Source organism: Prenolepis imparis, unplaced genomic scaffold (genome assembly GCF_030444845.1).
Source record: "Prenolepis imparis isolate NDT839.2.m4 unplaced genomic scaffold, iyPreImpa1.0 SCAF_12, whole genome shotgun sequence".
NCBI classification, from domain to species: Eukaryota; Metazoa; Arthropoda; class Insecta; order Hymenoptera; family Formicidae; genus Prenolepis; species Prenolepis imparis.
Genome location: NW_028141170.1, coordinates 2281471 through 2297039, shown reverse-complemented (window position 1 = coordinate 2297039; position 15569 = coordinate 2281471). Strand labels below are relative to the sequence as shown.

The window sequence follows — 15569 nt, the reverse complement described above, 5'->3', positions numbered from 1 at the left end:
CAGAATAAATTAAAATCATAAATTATAAATTGAAAAAATCAAGTGCTTCACAATCACTTTAAGCGTATAGTTGCATACTTGATGCTCTATATACCTCTGATATATCTTGTTCGGGAAAATTTGTGCAATCCGCGTAGCACTCGTATGCAGGTGATGGCAGCGCGGTAAGCTAGATGAGACGGAGATACATTATGCAAGTTTGCGTCACGCGGGTTTGTTGCATCAGCTCTACGCGCGGACGAAGAAGCCACGGTGTTTAGACTTCTTATAATTGGAGGACATTTCACGTGCACGTCAACGGCATCCTTAACGCGTCGATCGCAACATTAAAGCCTTTCTTCTGATTCCCCTGCAAATGGAATAAAATTATTAGATTGAGTAATAGAATGTCGTTTGCATGTCATAATCAATTAAATACGATAGATATTATGTCATATATAAATTTCAGTTTTATATATTACGCAACTTTTTTGTATCAATAATATAAATTCTATTATACATTTCTGTTTGTCACTTGATAAACTTTTACATAGATATCATTATGCGGCTTCTCAGTTCTTACGTTAAGAACTGTAGAACATATAATCAAGTACATTCTTATAGTTTTTTTTATAGAGAGGCGATATGTCAAGGATTGTTAAAGTCTCGTTCCACGCGAGACAATTTAAAGACGTTCAAGATGATTACGAGTTAACGATTCGCCGGTGCAACACCAATGACTCGGGAATCGCGATAGAAGAGATATAGAGCGCGAATCTGCTCGTGATTACGCTTACTTGTACATCGATCTGGCTCTCTTTTCCATCGTCACCGTCGATTCCACGCGGCATCTCGTGACACACTTGCATCGAACTGTTGCTGTAAATCTTACCGATTGCACCAAACTATGATCTAGAAACGCGGATGAGTCCCGGGATATATAAAGAGCGAAGCGGACCCCATGTTTGTCATTCCCTCGAGACTATCCTGTGCTGGAAGGGTAGTAACGAGAGCAGGGAGACGACTCTCCCTCGGAGGGATAAAGTAACAAAAATTTGTTTTTCTCTACCGTTGGAAAGCACCGAGTATCGTCAATATGCTTAAGGTGAGAAGAAACGATAAAAGTATATATTCCTATTCTAATAGTGTTCGTAGAATTTGAAATTAATAAATTTGCGTTAGATTTTTTTTTCGGACGTATCTGTTATAATTTAAAAATGTTTATCAAGAGGAAAAATCAATTAAAAATTCATGAGGATATATATTTGGTTTAATAATCAAGTGCTATATCTTTCGACAAATCTATAAATATATTTCATAAATAAATATTTTTTGATGATGTAATTAAGATTATTTCGGCAAAAATTCATACAAAAGTGTTTACGTAACACATCATAAATTCACTTTATCGAGATTAATTACGACACAGTAAGAATCATATAATTTCGAAGCATAGAAAATATTTAAAAAATAAGAGAAATTTTTTAGAATTAATTATTATTTCATAGAAAATAAAAGTCTTGGGAGACTGTTTAATATTCTGATATTTGATGCAAAATGGACGCTACTATAATCTTATTACAGATTACATGATACGTCCCAAAATTTTGAAATATTGCGTGAAATTCTTATCACAGATCGGTATAATGACGTTTATCACGATGCTGGCGATGACGCGTTCGGAACCTCCGGTCAATTCGTATCTACCTCCACGAACAGGAACCTCTGGTGCGAATGGCGGTCAAACCGACCTGTCCATTCAGTACGGAACACCGGATTTTGGTAACGGAGGTAGTGTTAATAGAAACGGTGGTGCAACAAGTTTCAGCAAGCCTGGCGATAATGGCGCAGGTAATGGTCCGTCGAAGCTTTACGATACACCCGTTGGAGGAAATGCCCGTGTAAATGGTCTAGGTCAATCTCGAGAAAACGGATTTGGGAATGGACAACCCTCTAGCTCTTATGGTGCTCCTTTTGGGGATTCTAGTGAAAACGGCGGTAATGTACGACCGTCGAATAGCTATGGAGTTCCTATTGCGAATGGACACAACGGAGGTGGTTTCCGAAACGGCGGCAATGGAGGAAAACCATCGATTAGCTACGGCGTACCTGGTACGAATGGAAACAACGGAGACGGTTTGAGAAATCGAGGTAATGGAGAAAAACCCTCGACTAGCTACGGTGTTCCTGATGCAAATGGAAACAACGGGGGTGGGTCTGGTAGAAACAATGGTAATGGAAGGCCTTCCAGTAGTTATGGAGTACCTGCAAGTGGAAATATAAATGACAAAAATCGCTTCAATGGCGGAAAATTGTCGAGCAGTTACGAATCTCCGAATGTACCTAAAACAAACGGAATAAACGGATTCGGCGGTACCAATGGAGGATTGTCAAGTAGTTACAGTCCACCTAATAAAAATGGACATGGGAACAATGGCTATCCATCTGAAAGTCCAGCCAGAAATGGAGAAAGTTTCGGAAACGGTGATGCCAACGGTTATCCATCTGGAGGAAATGGGCACGCAGGAAATTTTGAGAACGGCGGTGGAAGTTTTAAAAATGGAGGAAGAGGAAGCGGAGGTTACAACAATAACGCACAAGAAGAAAGCAACGTAAGCGTATCTTATTATAATTAAAGAATTGAATAAAAGGTGGATATGATATAATTAATACAAAGCGAATCATAAAACAATCTTCTTCAGAAATATTAATCTTCTTTTAATATTTCTAATATATCATATTTATTTTAGATGTGTATTTGGAGGTCTGTTCTTTCACTTTCAGGAGCCAACAAAATACGAATTTTCATACGAAGTGAAGGACGAACAATCCGGCAGCAATTATGGCCACAAAGAAACTAGAAACGGTGATCGCGCTCAAGGCGAGTTCAACGTTTTACTTCCAGATGGTAGAAAACAGATTGTCGAGTATGAGGCTGATCAGGATGGATTTAAACCGCAAATCAGATACGAAGGCGAAGCAAATACAGGTGGAGGATATAACTCCGGTGGACCGAATGGTAACAACGGCGGTTATTCTTCTGGTAGACCGGATAGCAAAAGCGGCGGCTTTGCAGATAACTCGGGATTTAATGGAGGCGGTAGTAATGGTTATCCAAACGGTGGTTCCGGCGAGGGAAAGTCCAATGGATTTAATGGAGGAGGCGGCAATAGTTATCAATCGGGAAAATCAGGTGCGATAAGATTACGATTCGTCGTTTTTCATTCGTTTGGACACGAATAACAAATGGCAATTTCGAAAGATTTATTTTGTGTTAAAGAGTTTGACTTTTGTAATAAATTGGATTATCTAAATTCTATTTACATATTAAGTATATATATTAAAGTACATATTTTTAGTATAACTTTTTAATAATTTTATGTGTAAGAGAAATTAAATGTGCTATATTTAATTTCTCGTTTTTCTTTAAATGAAATAATTTGAAAGAGAGAATATATAATTTTTATAAAAGTAATAAATTAGGCTACATATTTTACAATTACATATATGTATATTCTACTATCCGTTTTTGTGTTTTTGATTGAAAATTCTTTTATATTTTGCAGCAAAACAATCCTTTAGCCAAGCTAAGGATAGTGATTTGAGTGGCAATATCGGTGGATACTTCTCCAATGCTCCTAGCAACAATATCGGTGGCAACGCGGATGTCGAAAATAGCAGACAAAATGGTAATGGATATCAATATTAAAAAACATATAATTTGATAGAATTAAATAGCCTTGTCTTATTTAATTTTGAAAGAGGATAAAGAAGTGAATAAACGAATTTATTTCTTGTAAAAATTTATCTATATATTTAGCGGTGAGGATAATGGAAAACTCTCTTATATGAATTTTTTAATCATTTTTCCACAAAAAATGATGAATTTATCAGAATGTGAAGCTACATCTAAATAACTACTAAATTCTTCAATTATAAAATTCATTGATATTTATTATTAATATGGCATTATGTGTTTATAGCATGATTTATTTAAATCCATGTAGTAGCCTTTAGTTTGAGCAAAAAAATAAATGCATATATAATCGATATAGATAAGAATTCCTCCTTAAAAAAAATACGAAGGTATAAAATAAAATATTAAACCTAGATAAAATTAAACATTGAATCGTAGATTCAAACTTGATAGATTGCATGCAATTGTACCGTAAAGAATAATTTTGTGCTCTTACGTCAAATTAATTTCACACTTCCGCGACGAGGGTGCTTAAGGGCGCGCGACTCAAGTGTCTCTCTTAGTTAGCGCATTCGTACAATAAAGACTAACGCGGCACACAAAAAAAAAAAAAAAAACACGGCAGATGTATAATTACGCAGCTCCGTATCCGGCTTGCGTTATATCGTGTGACTCGGTCGCCGACAGGAAGTCGAGGGCCCGGTCCGTTCCGTCACGTGTGAATCTCAGAGTGTTAAAATGCGCGCGCGTTGCACCGGTTGCAGTTTCCCAAATGGTCCCCGCGATATGGCGGTGCCTCGACGATCGGATCGTAAAAGTTAAGGTAGAAATCACTTCTGATTTCATTGGTGCCGAACTAACCCGAGCGCAACGGTGCGAAATGAGATCCGGTCGATCCGGAAAGATAAAAATAAAATCCATATCTATAGACCCGTGAAAAATATGTGTAGCGTAATGTTTAATCTACGATTATTGTGTATTGCAAAGGAAAAGATAATAGTTTGATATTATCTATATATATGTACATATGTTTGATGTGAGATCTACGTGTCTTGTTTCTTTAAAATTCATTTATTTAAAATCTTGAAATATTTGTTCCAGCGCCTTTTCTATTTTTCTAAAGATATTCTACAGAAAAAAAAATATATTTTATTTTTCTAAAATTTTGTATAAATTCAGATTTATATAAGAGATAAAATATATTTTGGTCACATAGTACTTTTACATAGCATTGTGCACGTCAGTGGTGAATTAACGTGTCGCAGCGTGAAATTCTTCGAGCATTGAAAGCGGAGCGGCACATCGCTAATATTTCATAATTAGTTGCGATTCAATTTGTACGACGACGAAGGGAGATACGCGTTGCGTGTATGCGTAGACGCACGCGCGCAAATGCGTATAAATATAGTCGGTGCAACCAGGAACAAGAGAAACAGGTTTCAGCTATACGGTACCGTAGATCCTTAAGGCATCATTGAGCGAATGGTAAACCAGCTGCGCCCGTTGCTCGGGATTTCACTGTAAATGTCAATCTACGGCACGTAAAACGTCCCACCGATTTAAAGGAAAGTCGTTCGGCCGAGCCGTTGCACGATTGCGAAGGGATGGAAGACGCGAAGAGGGTGTCCATTCAACGACACACACGCCCCTGGAGAATACTTTATCTTTCGCAATCTCTTCCCGACTGAAAAAAAATTCCAGCAGAAAAGTGTTGGCGGAGAATGATCTGTTTTTCGTTAATCTTTAAAGCGCACATATAGCATGTTTCTAAAAAAACTCACTACAATTAACATTACGCAATATAAAAAAAACAGGGAATAAATATATAGCAAATTAATCGGATGATATATTCGTAATTTTTTATCAATATTTTATATATGAGGTAACAAGTAAATCTATGAATATACGTTAAGAGTATCGATATAGTAAATTGCAATTGATACAATGTAAAAAAAAAAACTCACTCCCGAGCTCTTTTAGCACAGATTCCTTGATTATTTTAATTTCGAAAGATGAAAAACATTCTTAGAGATGTTCTTAGAAAAAAATCTGCTCGTTGAAGCAACGTAACCCCGTTACGCTTAAATAGAGATATTTATCGGGCACATTAGAAAGTTCCGGACTTTATGAAAGTACATGAGCTCAAGCATCGTTAATTACCGTTGCTGCGTGAGTGCCAAGTGGTTTAACGCGTGCGAAGATGCTAAAAACCGCCCTTGCCACTGAGGATCGGTCTAATTATTTTACAGTACTGTGAAAATTATCAGATGAATACAAAATAATTTCACGTTCTATCGTTCTTCCTAGTAAGCCTTTAAATCCTTCATCTGTAAAATAACTCAAGCTCTTTCTATATATTGATATTTTATATCCCCTCATTTTTCTAAGCTGTATAATTATGTAAATTAAGGAATGTTATTTCCTAATGTCTATTACAAAATTTTGATGCAAGTATTAAAAGAAACATATTTATTAACATTTATTTCAATTAAAAATAAGGACTTAGCCCCAAATTGAAATAAAGGTCAATTTTGCAAAGATAAGAATGTGGATATTTTTACCATTTAGAACTTGAAAGTTGCATTGTAATTCTTTTTTTTATGTATTGCGTTTCACATCTCGATAGAGCGTCACAGCATGAGAAAATTATTTGATTTAGAAAAACAAATTGGAAAAATAATCTGGTTTTGTCTAATAATTTTCACAGTTCGATTTACGCGATGATACGACCTGTTACCGGGCGCACTTATGTATGGGAGTTTTCGGCCATATTCGGCGATGCGTCCAGAGTCCAGGCATCTTTACGGCCCAGGACCTGCCGGTAATCTCTGGCCATTTTCTTTCTTTCTCTCTCTTCTTCTGCCTTCCCCACTTCCCCTAACCCCCTCTCACTCTTCTCGAAACGTAATCGTTTTTGCAGCCGGTCCGGTTCTTGGCGTCACCGACCTACCGGAACGCGTCGCGAGCTCGAGAGCACGATGTCCGTCCGACTAGGACCAGAAAGGACAAAACGGACATTCGCGCGGAAGTTCTACCGTGATTCCTTGCCGGTCTGCTCTCTTGTGCATTTGTGCACCTGCAAGTGTCGATGAAGTCAGGAATATAGAGATAAAATTCTTTTCATCTTCCCCGCTTTCCAAAATTTGCGAGATAAAATCTCTCGTAAAAGAGCATCTTTTTTTTCTACAAGCTTTATAAATTTGCATTTTGCTCGAAATAAAAATATGAAAATAATTAGAATAAAATATATATGAAAAAATTTCGATATTCTCTAATTATAAAATACGACTTCCTTTAGCTTTCAGAAAGAAATTCTTTATCAAGATTCCACGCAAGATCTCGCATATACTGGGAAGTCTGGGAACCGTGAGGAATACTATTGAAAGGACGCGACTTCTTCCTTGGCAACAGTTGAAAATTGTGTTACTAAATTTAAATCAATAATGGAGACGTAGAAGAAGGTACAGAAATATCTATATGCACATTTCATTCTACAATTCGATTCCTATACATATATAAATCCGAGGAATTTGCCGCAGTAAATTCGCTTCGTCGCGAGCTATTTCTCCGGCGAGGATTTATCGAGAGGATCCCTCCGAACGGGTCTCTCAAACCGGGTGACTCCTCGCAAGACGCAGGACAACGTATCGAAAGAAAAATCCAAAAATATCTTCAGGACCCGTTCGCGCGATTCCATACGAAGAAGAAGGAGAGAGAGAGAGAGAGAGAGAGAGATCCCTACATTGGGGCAGACAGAAAGAAAGAAAATAAGAGAGAAGGAAGATGATCCCTACTCCGTTCTGCGGAGAGCAGAACCCCACCACGAATGGCAAACGCACGCAGCGAAGGGGTAGAGAGCTGTGGTAGAGGACGAGAGCGAGAGGACGAAGAGAGAGATTCAAGGAGAGAAACGGAGAGGAGAGACCGGCGCTGCTGCGAGTTTTCGGAACAGTCAGCGGCGGCCGGTGGAGCCAGTTTCTCGTGTAGAGCCGCTCGCACAGCGGCAGTCTGCGGCGGTATCGCGCCTGCCGTGCGTATCTCTTCCCTTCAGTCTTCAGTATGAAGCGGACGATCGTGCCAGCTGCAGCGGCTGCACCTGCCGCAACGTCTTGCGCGACGACGCGCGACCACCGTGTTATACTCATCAGCCGCGCCTGCGGCGACCCGCGTCGACGTTCGTCCTGATCAGTGGACGTACAGACATCATCCCGTCCCGAGAAATTCCGTCCTCGTCTCTCGTCGAGGGAATCTCCTCGCAAAAGCGGATCGATCGCCGGCCGTATATACCAGCCGGAAGGGGAATCGCGATCGTTGACACTCTTTCTCTTCGCGAAGAGCGCCGAAATTCGTCGAGGCGCGTGCTCGTGCACACGTGTCCCGCCCAAATGGACAGAGATAAATAATCGCGCGTGCATCATCCAGTAATACGCCGGCGAGTTGTCGCGTGTGAAAGAAACTGTGCGGCTCAAAGGAGACCGGCTTCGGACTGAAAAGTGAAAACACTCGTCCTTCGATCCCGTTCAACGTCCCCGTGATATCGGACCCTGTTCGCTGATAACCTTGGCGGTAATTAGACAAGAGCGGCTTGGCTTCCCGGATAAGGCGACGATTATCGCCGCGGCGAGGTAAGTTTCGATTGAAATGTCAAGAGCGATCCGACTTCTTTTTCTCGCGAGATCGCTTCTATCAGTCCTAAGTAATATAATATTACAGAAAATTTTGAGATTACATTTCAATTTTGGAAGATTATAATGCACTCGGTTTTTTTATCTTTTTTTTAAATATAAGTTTCGCTTTTTAATCAATTTATTTTCAATTTACATTTCATGTACTTTAATAACGTAATTATCAAAATTTGAGGAACCAAGCTTTAAAGTTTTTATTTTATGTTAATAAACTTTTATTTCTTAACATATAACATGTAAAAAGGTCTTCTCATTAAATATTTTATATATTTTAATAAGATATTATATAATAAAACTCGGTTTCTGAAATTAAAGAATATATAGAAATAGAATTATAACGGGATGTATTGAAAAAAAAAACGAATATATTATTATAAATAAATTAGATGTATATAGGACGATTAGACCTAATTAAATCTGCTTGAATATACTTCTATCTTCAGCTATGGAATTTATTCACCGTTTCATATTGATACGATTGATTATCGTGCTGAGATTTAATTGGCAAATCAATCAGAGAACTTGTCTTTCAACTTATTTGAAAAATTCCCATGTGTAAAAATAAAATCTCCTTTTATTCTCTAAAAAAAAAAAACATTTATCTTGACAATTCTGCACGCTTGTACGATAACGTTGGCAATAATAGCGTTAACATCGGCGAGCCGAGCGCTTTATTAAAGCTAAACCGTCGAGAGATACATAGTCTTTTGAATCCCTGAGAACCCGGATGATTTACCGCGTCATCTCGTCACGACAAGATCGTCCCCGACGATTTATTCGGCGGAGGTCGATGGTCTCCTTTTCCACACGAATCGACGAGAGGCCTGCCGCGACCTCGACCTCGGGAAATAACGCGGAATTACCATCCCGGATGGTTCAAACGATCAGGAATAATGTAACGTGGGACCTCGAGAGACCAGAGAGACGATCACCAGCCCGTATAGTCTCAACAAATTCTCGCTAATGTGTTGCATTAATCGCGAACTAGTCCCTCCTTTCTCTTTTTCTCTCTCTCGTATATCTTTTAATTATTTGGATCACGTTACGCAATGTGGAATCAAAAGTGATTTTATTAGGTTTTAAATTGTAGAATTATGCGAAGAAGTTAAACTGAATCCACGAAAGTTTTATTCTTTAATTTCTTTCGTTGTAATGTATTTTCTTTTTTTGCTTAGATTGCTACACATTTTCTGAAAGTTATTCCATCTGGAGAGAAATCATCTTTAGCGCTCAATCAACTTTGCACTATAAAATTATCTCGTCTTTTTATTAAAATAGAAGACGAGAAGATAAAATTATGATTATCGCGATGTAACAGACTCCAATTGATTTGCGCAATTCCAATTTCGTCGCGGTAAAGAAGCGCGGTTTCTCATCAGCCTCCGGTGCAATATCGTATAACGTTTCGTTTTTCGCGATCCGCCCGTTGTTTCACGCGCATCGTAATTAAAGTTGCGTCGCAACTTGTCTTGAGCGGACATAGCGACGGTGCGGCGTGTCCCGGAGAGGAAGGCAACCGCGAGCGCAGTCATTAACTCCCGCGACACAATGCCGGGCAATTAAACTGGATTGTGTATGTCCTCGCTCGCGAGAAACTCGCTTAATCTAATTTCCATGGCAATCTACTTAATTATCTTGACGGGGTCTTGGACCTACGGTCACATTTCGCCGTCTAAAGGGTACCTCGGGAAAGCGACCTTTTCGTCGTGCACAATGCAAGCGCGGGGAGGGCGTTTAGCATCGTTAAGTGTCGATCGCGTGGGATATGAAAGCAAGCGTCAGGTCGCAGTCGATGCGGCGTGTTCCACACAAAGTGGCCCGTAATACGGTATATCGTAAAAAAATATTAAAGGTAGAAAATGGTAGGAAAAGGTCTCGCTAACGTCCCCTTTACGTAAATGCACTTTCCCTCTAAAAAGACTTTAAGGTAACAATAATGTGATTTTTTCAGTAATAGATATAAAAAATTAATGAATATATAAAATAAAAAATTATATTCAATCTTTTTTCTTCCTCTTATGACACTAGTCAACATTTTGATTTGTTTAGCTTTCGTGGAAAAACTCACCGTGTTCACAGACCCCTGTGCGAATTTATTCACACGAGAGTCACACAAAAGTGGCACGCAAGCGGATGAAAAATATACATAAATGCCGCACCTGCGAGTATACAGGGACAATTTAATGCGGTATTAATTGAGAATGTTTAACGCCCATATATATTGGCGCGACACAAATAAATTTCCTACAACGACGGTGTCGTATACAATGCGCAATCGATTCCCGTTTCGTAGATAACAGCTGTATGAAACGGCTGGCCAAACTTGTTTCTATTATCGTTTAATAATAATCGGTGATTTGTCTTCGCGGGAACGGGACTGCGCGAGAATATGGGCGAGAAACCGTACGTGAAAATTGCGTAACGCTTGATTCAGGCGAATCGAATATAAATCCATGTACCGTTCGACGTCTTTTACGAAAGATTGGTAACACCAAATGCAGTGTGTGTGTATTATTATTCTTATTAATCTTCTTTATATACAGAGCGATCAAAACACACGATTAATGTGGGAGAAACTTTAATTTTTCAGTAAACTGCTTTACGTATAGTAAAAAAAAATATAATTAAAAAAACACATTTTTCTCTTTCTTTTATCACAAAAATATATTTATTTAAAATAAAACAAAATAAAAAATTATGTATTACGCGATTAATTACTGTATAGTTTATAATTATAGGATACATGCGCTATGAAAGATTCGATAAACAAGTAGAAAACGGGGTCTTCGTGAGATATTTGAAAACGATACAAGATTGTCCACGGACGATCGCGACTAAATCGATCGTTAAATAAGTCGATGGTCAGTCGAATCGCCATAAAGATTAAGTGCGCATTGCGGTAGCTAAACGTGAGCGTGGCTGGCGCAAAGAAAATTACATTTCGCACCGAGTACGTCGTTACGCGAAGTCTCTTATGCCTAGCTCAAATCACCATTTCAGTCCTGTTTACAACGATTTCCGAGCTACAGTCAGACTATAATCGCGAAGTGAACTTCTCTCGCGTAATACGTCGTACCCGCGGGGCTCGAACGGATCGAAAGTGAGTCAATTCGGAGTTAAACCTGTATTTCGAGTCATTTAAATTGTGATAAAATTCGGAAGAAAATTCTATATAATAATTTGATTGCTGTAATACAAAAAATATTTTGTAGAAAAAATTATAATTGTATGTACGAAGTGAGAACACATCATATTTCAAAGTATAAAATAATCATATTTCATGATAAACAGGAAATTTTCACAAATTAATCAAATATCTTTGTTGTAAACTAAATTACGGATATGATTGATGAAACAAGATTGCGCGATCGCGTTATTTATTGCTCAAGTGATACTTTATGGAAATTTACGCAGTTAATAGTTATATATTGCGTTTTGAATTTAATCGCGCACACTTCTTAAATCGATTTATTTTATCTCACTTGAATTGATTATACACGTCCGACAAAGGCATGAAGCACTCTTTCGAGACTTACGTCAAACGAGATATTTTTTTGATAAACCTCGATTATACCTGATAATATTAAAATCTGACGAGAGACGCGCGATTCCAGCGTGCGACCTTCACGAATGATCGGTTCTTGTCGCGCGTCCGCACACGCAGTTACGTTCGCCGTATTCTCGGTTTATTTATAGTCGACCTTTAACAGTACTCTTACTCGGATGTGTGGATATCTTTCATATATCCCGAAGGAAAGTTGGATGGGTAAAAGCCCATTTTACCGGGCGCAGCCGGCGAGTGTATCGAGCTAGTAATTGATCGATAGATCCTTTCCAAGAGCATTACGTGGTGGAGAACGGTAAAGGAGAAAATTACTCACGTGTGCGTATGTGTGTGTTTAGGTTCCGCCCTTTCACCCCGCCTCGTAGAAGTGGTAACATACATAATATACATTATATTTCGAAAATTTAAAAATTTATTTCGCGAAATCCGCAACATGTATACATTTCGAAAGATTCGCGCTTTCACTCTGGACGACGTCGTATTTAATTGTATTTAATTAATGTTAATTGAATTGGCAATATAAAATATCTGTCTTATGTGAATGTCAGCCATGTGTGTACGAGAGAATTTCTTCTATTTCGTAAGTGTGTGTGTTGCTAATTTTTTTTATATAATATTCTCAAAAAATCTCTTCACCGTCACCCGTTCGCTGACCTTACGGTGACGCGGGCTGAGGGAAAGAGAGTTCCTCGACCCATTCTCAGTGGTAACGAGGCTAATGAGAGAACGATCGTGTCGGTTGGCTTTTCGAAGTGCTCGCGCGTATATACGGATAATTTCTCCTACGCTAGATTCCGCGAGAAAAACAAGACCATAGGAAGAGGAACGATCATCGACCAATATACGCTCGCTTTGTCACCGGTTATCTAGCAGATCATCCGATCAACATAATCGCGAGAGTATAGCATCGTACGTCGTGTTTTACTCTTCTAATTGAAACTTTCGAGCGTCATAAATAAAAATTCAACGAACTTAAAATTACATTTTTTTTTCTATCATATAGAGAAGGAAGATATAGTATATGATGAAGCACGCAATATATAGAATACTCGCGCGCGTAAAAATGTTATTTTAAACAAACACAGTTGGAAAATTTGTATTTTCTTGTTAAAAACGGTCCCCGTTAAAATTTTTGTGTTAAATATTTAACACATTCATGTGTTAATTTAACATATTGCTGTTATGTTAATTGGATTCAAATGTTAAATTATTAAAACAACTAAAAAAAAGTGTAAAAATAACACAATGTATATCTATTTTTAATTTTACACAATAAATATGTTCCGTATTATTAGTGACAAGATTTATCTGTTAAAATTTACAGAAAAAAAATGTTAATTTTACTTTATAATATAAGTGGGGGTGATAAAATGTAAAATTAACAATTTTTTTAGTTAATTTTTACATTAAAACTATGTTAATTTTACACAAAATTTATTTGAAGTTTGCATTTATTTTATGTTAAAATATTAACACAATATTCGTGTCACCATTTAACATATCCGTATTATGTTAAATTAACACAAAAATTTCTGTGGACCGTTTGGGACAGGTGATATTTGTTAAATTTAACACAAATTTTTCAACTGTGAACGTAAGAATTATAGTTATGTCTTATTCAACTTAGCTTGAAATATACAATCTTTCATCTGGTAAATACGACTCGATACCGCGAGGAATCGTCGCTCTCGTCGTTGAGAGACACATCCAGCCGTTTATGGTCAAGCAACTTATACACACGAACGGCGAGGAAACTCTGCCGCGCGTCAGAAAGCGGAGATCGGACAGCCTAGAAAGATGGCACACACTCGGTTGTCGATCGACCACGCGCGGGGGATTTTCTAAAGTGATTAGAAATAATTGCGTCGACGCCAGCCCGTAGGCTGGAAAAGTAAGGACGTCGTACTATAAGTCAATGCGCGCCCGTCAGAGATCACCGGACTTAATTAATCGACTCGCGCGACTCCCGTTCAGAGACGAGAGAGAAAGAGAGAGAGAGATCGCGGGAGAAAAAAGTTCCGCGACGCGACCGGAAGTAAAAGCACGACGCGGAGACTCGTGCTCGGGTCTTATAGGATCTGCTAATGTAATGACACACGTTTGACCTCGGGCTTGACGATGCCGTTAATTAGAGATCGTTTCCGACATCCTGATATACCATCAAGTATACATGGAAAAGAAATGTAGGATTATATAAACACAAAATTTTTGAAGCGGTCTATCAAAAAAAGCACACATATTTTATCAATTTTTTTGGAGATTGATTTGACAATCTTAATTCAGTGACTCAGATACTCCGAACTCGATTAATTTCCGTGATTGACTTTTCTTTTAATTAAAATTAAAATGTATTGAATATTTGTAAAATGTAAATTTTAAAAGGGTATAAAAATATATTCGTATTAATTTCTATGAGCTCTCTTTTATTGTAGTTTCAAGGCTTCCTGAAAAGAGGAAGAGATTCTACATCCGCGAATTATTTAAAAAAAACAAAGCGGAAAGCAGGATGTTAAATGGATGATTGGCCATTCACCTCGCAGACTTTCTGTAATCGCGCATTTTCTAAACCGATTAGAAATAATTATATCAACAGCAGTGTGCGCAAATCGCCAACGGCTGGAAAAAGCGAAGACATTCTCGCGACGATTCGATCTCGTCGTACATGTCGATTTATAAATTAACACACGCCGTCCGATTGGCGGATGGTGAAAATAGTCTTAATTAATACGTCCAGCGCACAAGGAACACTCCGTGAATCCGTTAATCGATCATAGACTTGGCAGATATATAGTCGCTCGCAGGTATATCGTGGGACGAAAATTATAATGCTCCAGAAGTCTGACTGCTTTACGGCACTTGAAATTAAATTCCGCAAATGGCACGGTATGCGTAAAACACACACGCGTGCCGATGCATTTACCATAACGCAAATCACGCTCGACTTTATCGCCCGTTATTTACCCCTCGTCTCTCTCTTTTCCTCCCTCGTAAGGAAAACGCGAGATAAATTTTCAATCTACGAGCCGCATAATGACAGTAATCAGTCTCCCACTCACCGCGCGGCGGAAGCTTTGTACGAAAAGACCGCCTGCGAAATTGACAAACGCGCGCACGCGAGATTCGGGATGGATTTGAAAGTTTCAATTAAAAGGAGTCTCCCGCGCGCGAGCCACAAGTTTCTCCGTGGATAGATCACGTATTTCATTATTATGGTCCACATATGTGACGGCGCGCATATACGGATTCTCGTTACATCGGTCGCCGTAAGCCTTCTTCTTCCTTCCTCTATGCGTCTCTGCACGCTTGCGGAAAAGTGGAACGAGGCTCCTGCGTGCTCCGCGTCTCTTCGCAATCCCGGTCGCCGAGCCACCTACAAACTATTTTACGAGCTAGTAATGGCATAATCTCCGCCGCCCACTTCTCATCATTATTTCTCTCTCGCACCTGGACGAGCGAGATCGTGGGGCTTTTATGCGCTTCGACGCGCCTTCGAGATCATCAGAAACGCGCCAGGCACGCGATTCTTGCTTTTGTGTATACGTTTGAAAATCTCGAACGCGAAATTCCTATCTCATCCAAACATCTCTCACCGCGTCTTTACACTCGAAACAATGAAAACGACTTTCGTAATATTGGAAATGCA

At 38.8% G+C, this 15569-nt stretch overlaps 2 protein-coding genes across 3 annotated transcripts in view; both read left to right on the top strand.

Moving 5' to 3' along the window:
* The first annotated feature begins 904 nt into the window (after nt 1–904).
* Nucleotides 905–3997, top strand: LOC145943856 (uncharacterized). The gene is made up of 4 exons (XM_083051738.1): nt 905–1084; nt 1617–2591; nt 2764–3172; nt 3546–3997. The coding sequence occupies exons 1-4, from the start codon at nt 1076–1078 to the stop codon at nt 3686–3688; spliced, it is 1536 nt and encodes a 511-aa protein (XP_082907864.1). The 5' UTR covers nt 905–1075; the 3' UTR covers nt 3689–3997.
* A 3629-nt stretch (nt 3998–7626) lies between these two features.
* Knockout (Stork-head domain-containing protein knockout) overlaps nt 7627–15569 on the top strand; it is a 79339-nt gene continuing 71396 nt past the window's right edge. Inside the window, exon 1 of one of the 2 annotated variants that reach the window (XM_083051725.1) lies at nt 7627–8301. The gene's annotated coding sequence lies outside the window, so the exon portion shown is untranslated. The remainder of the gene's footprint in view (nt 8302–15569) is intronic. The other variant, XM_083051728.1, reaches the window with a different exon arrangement.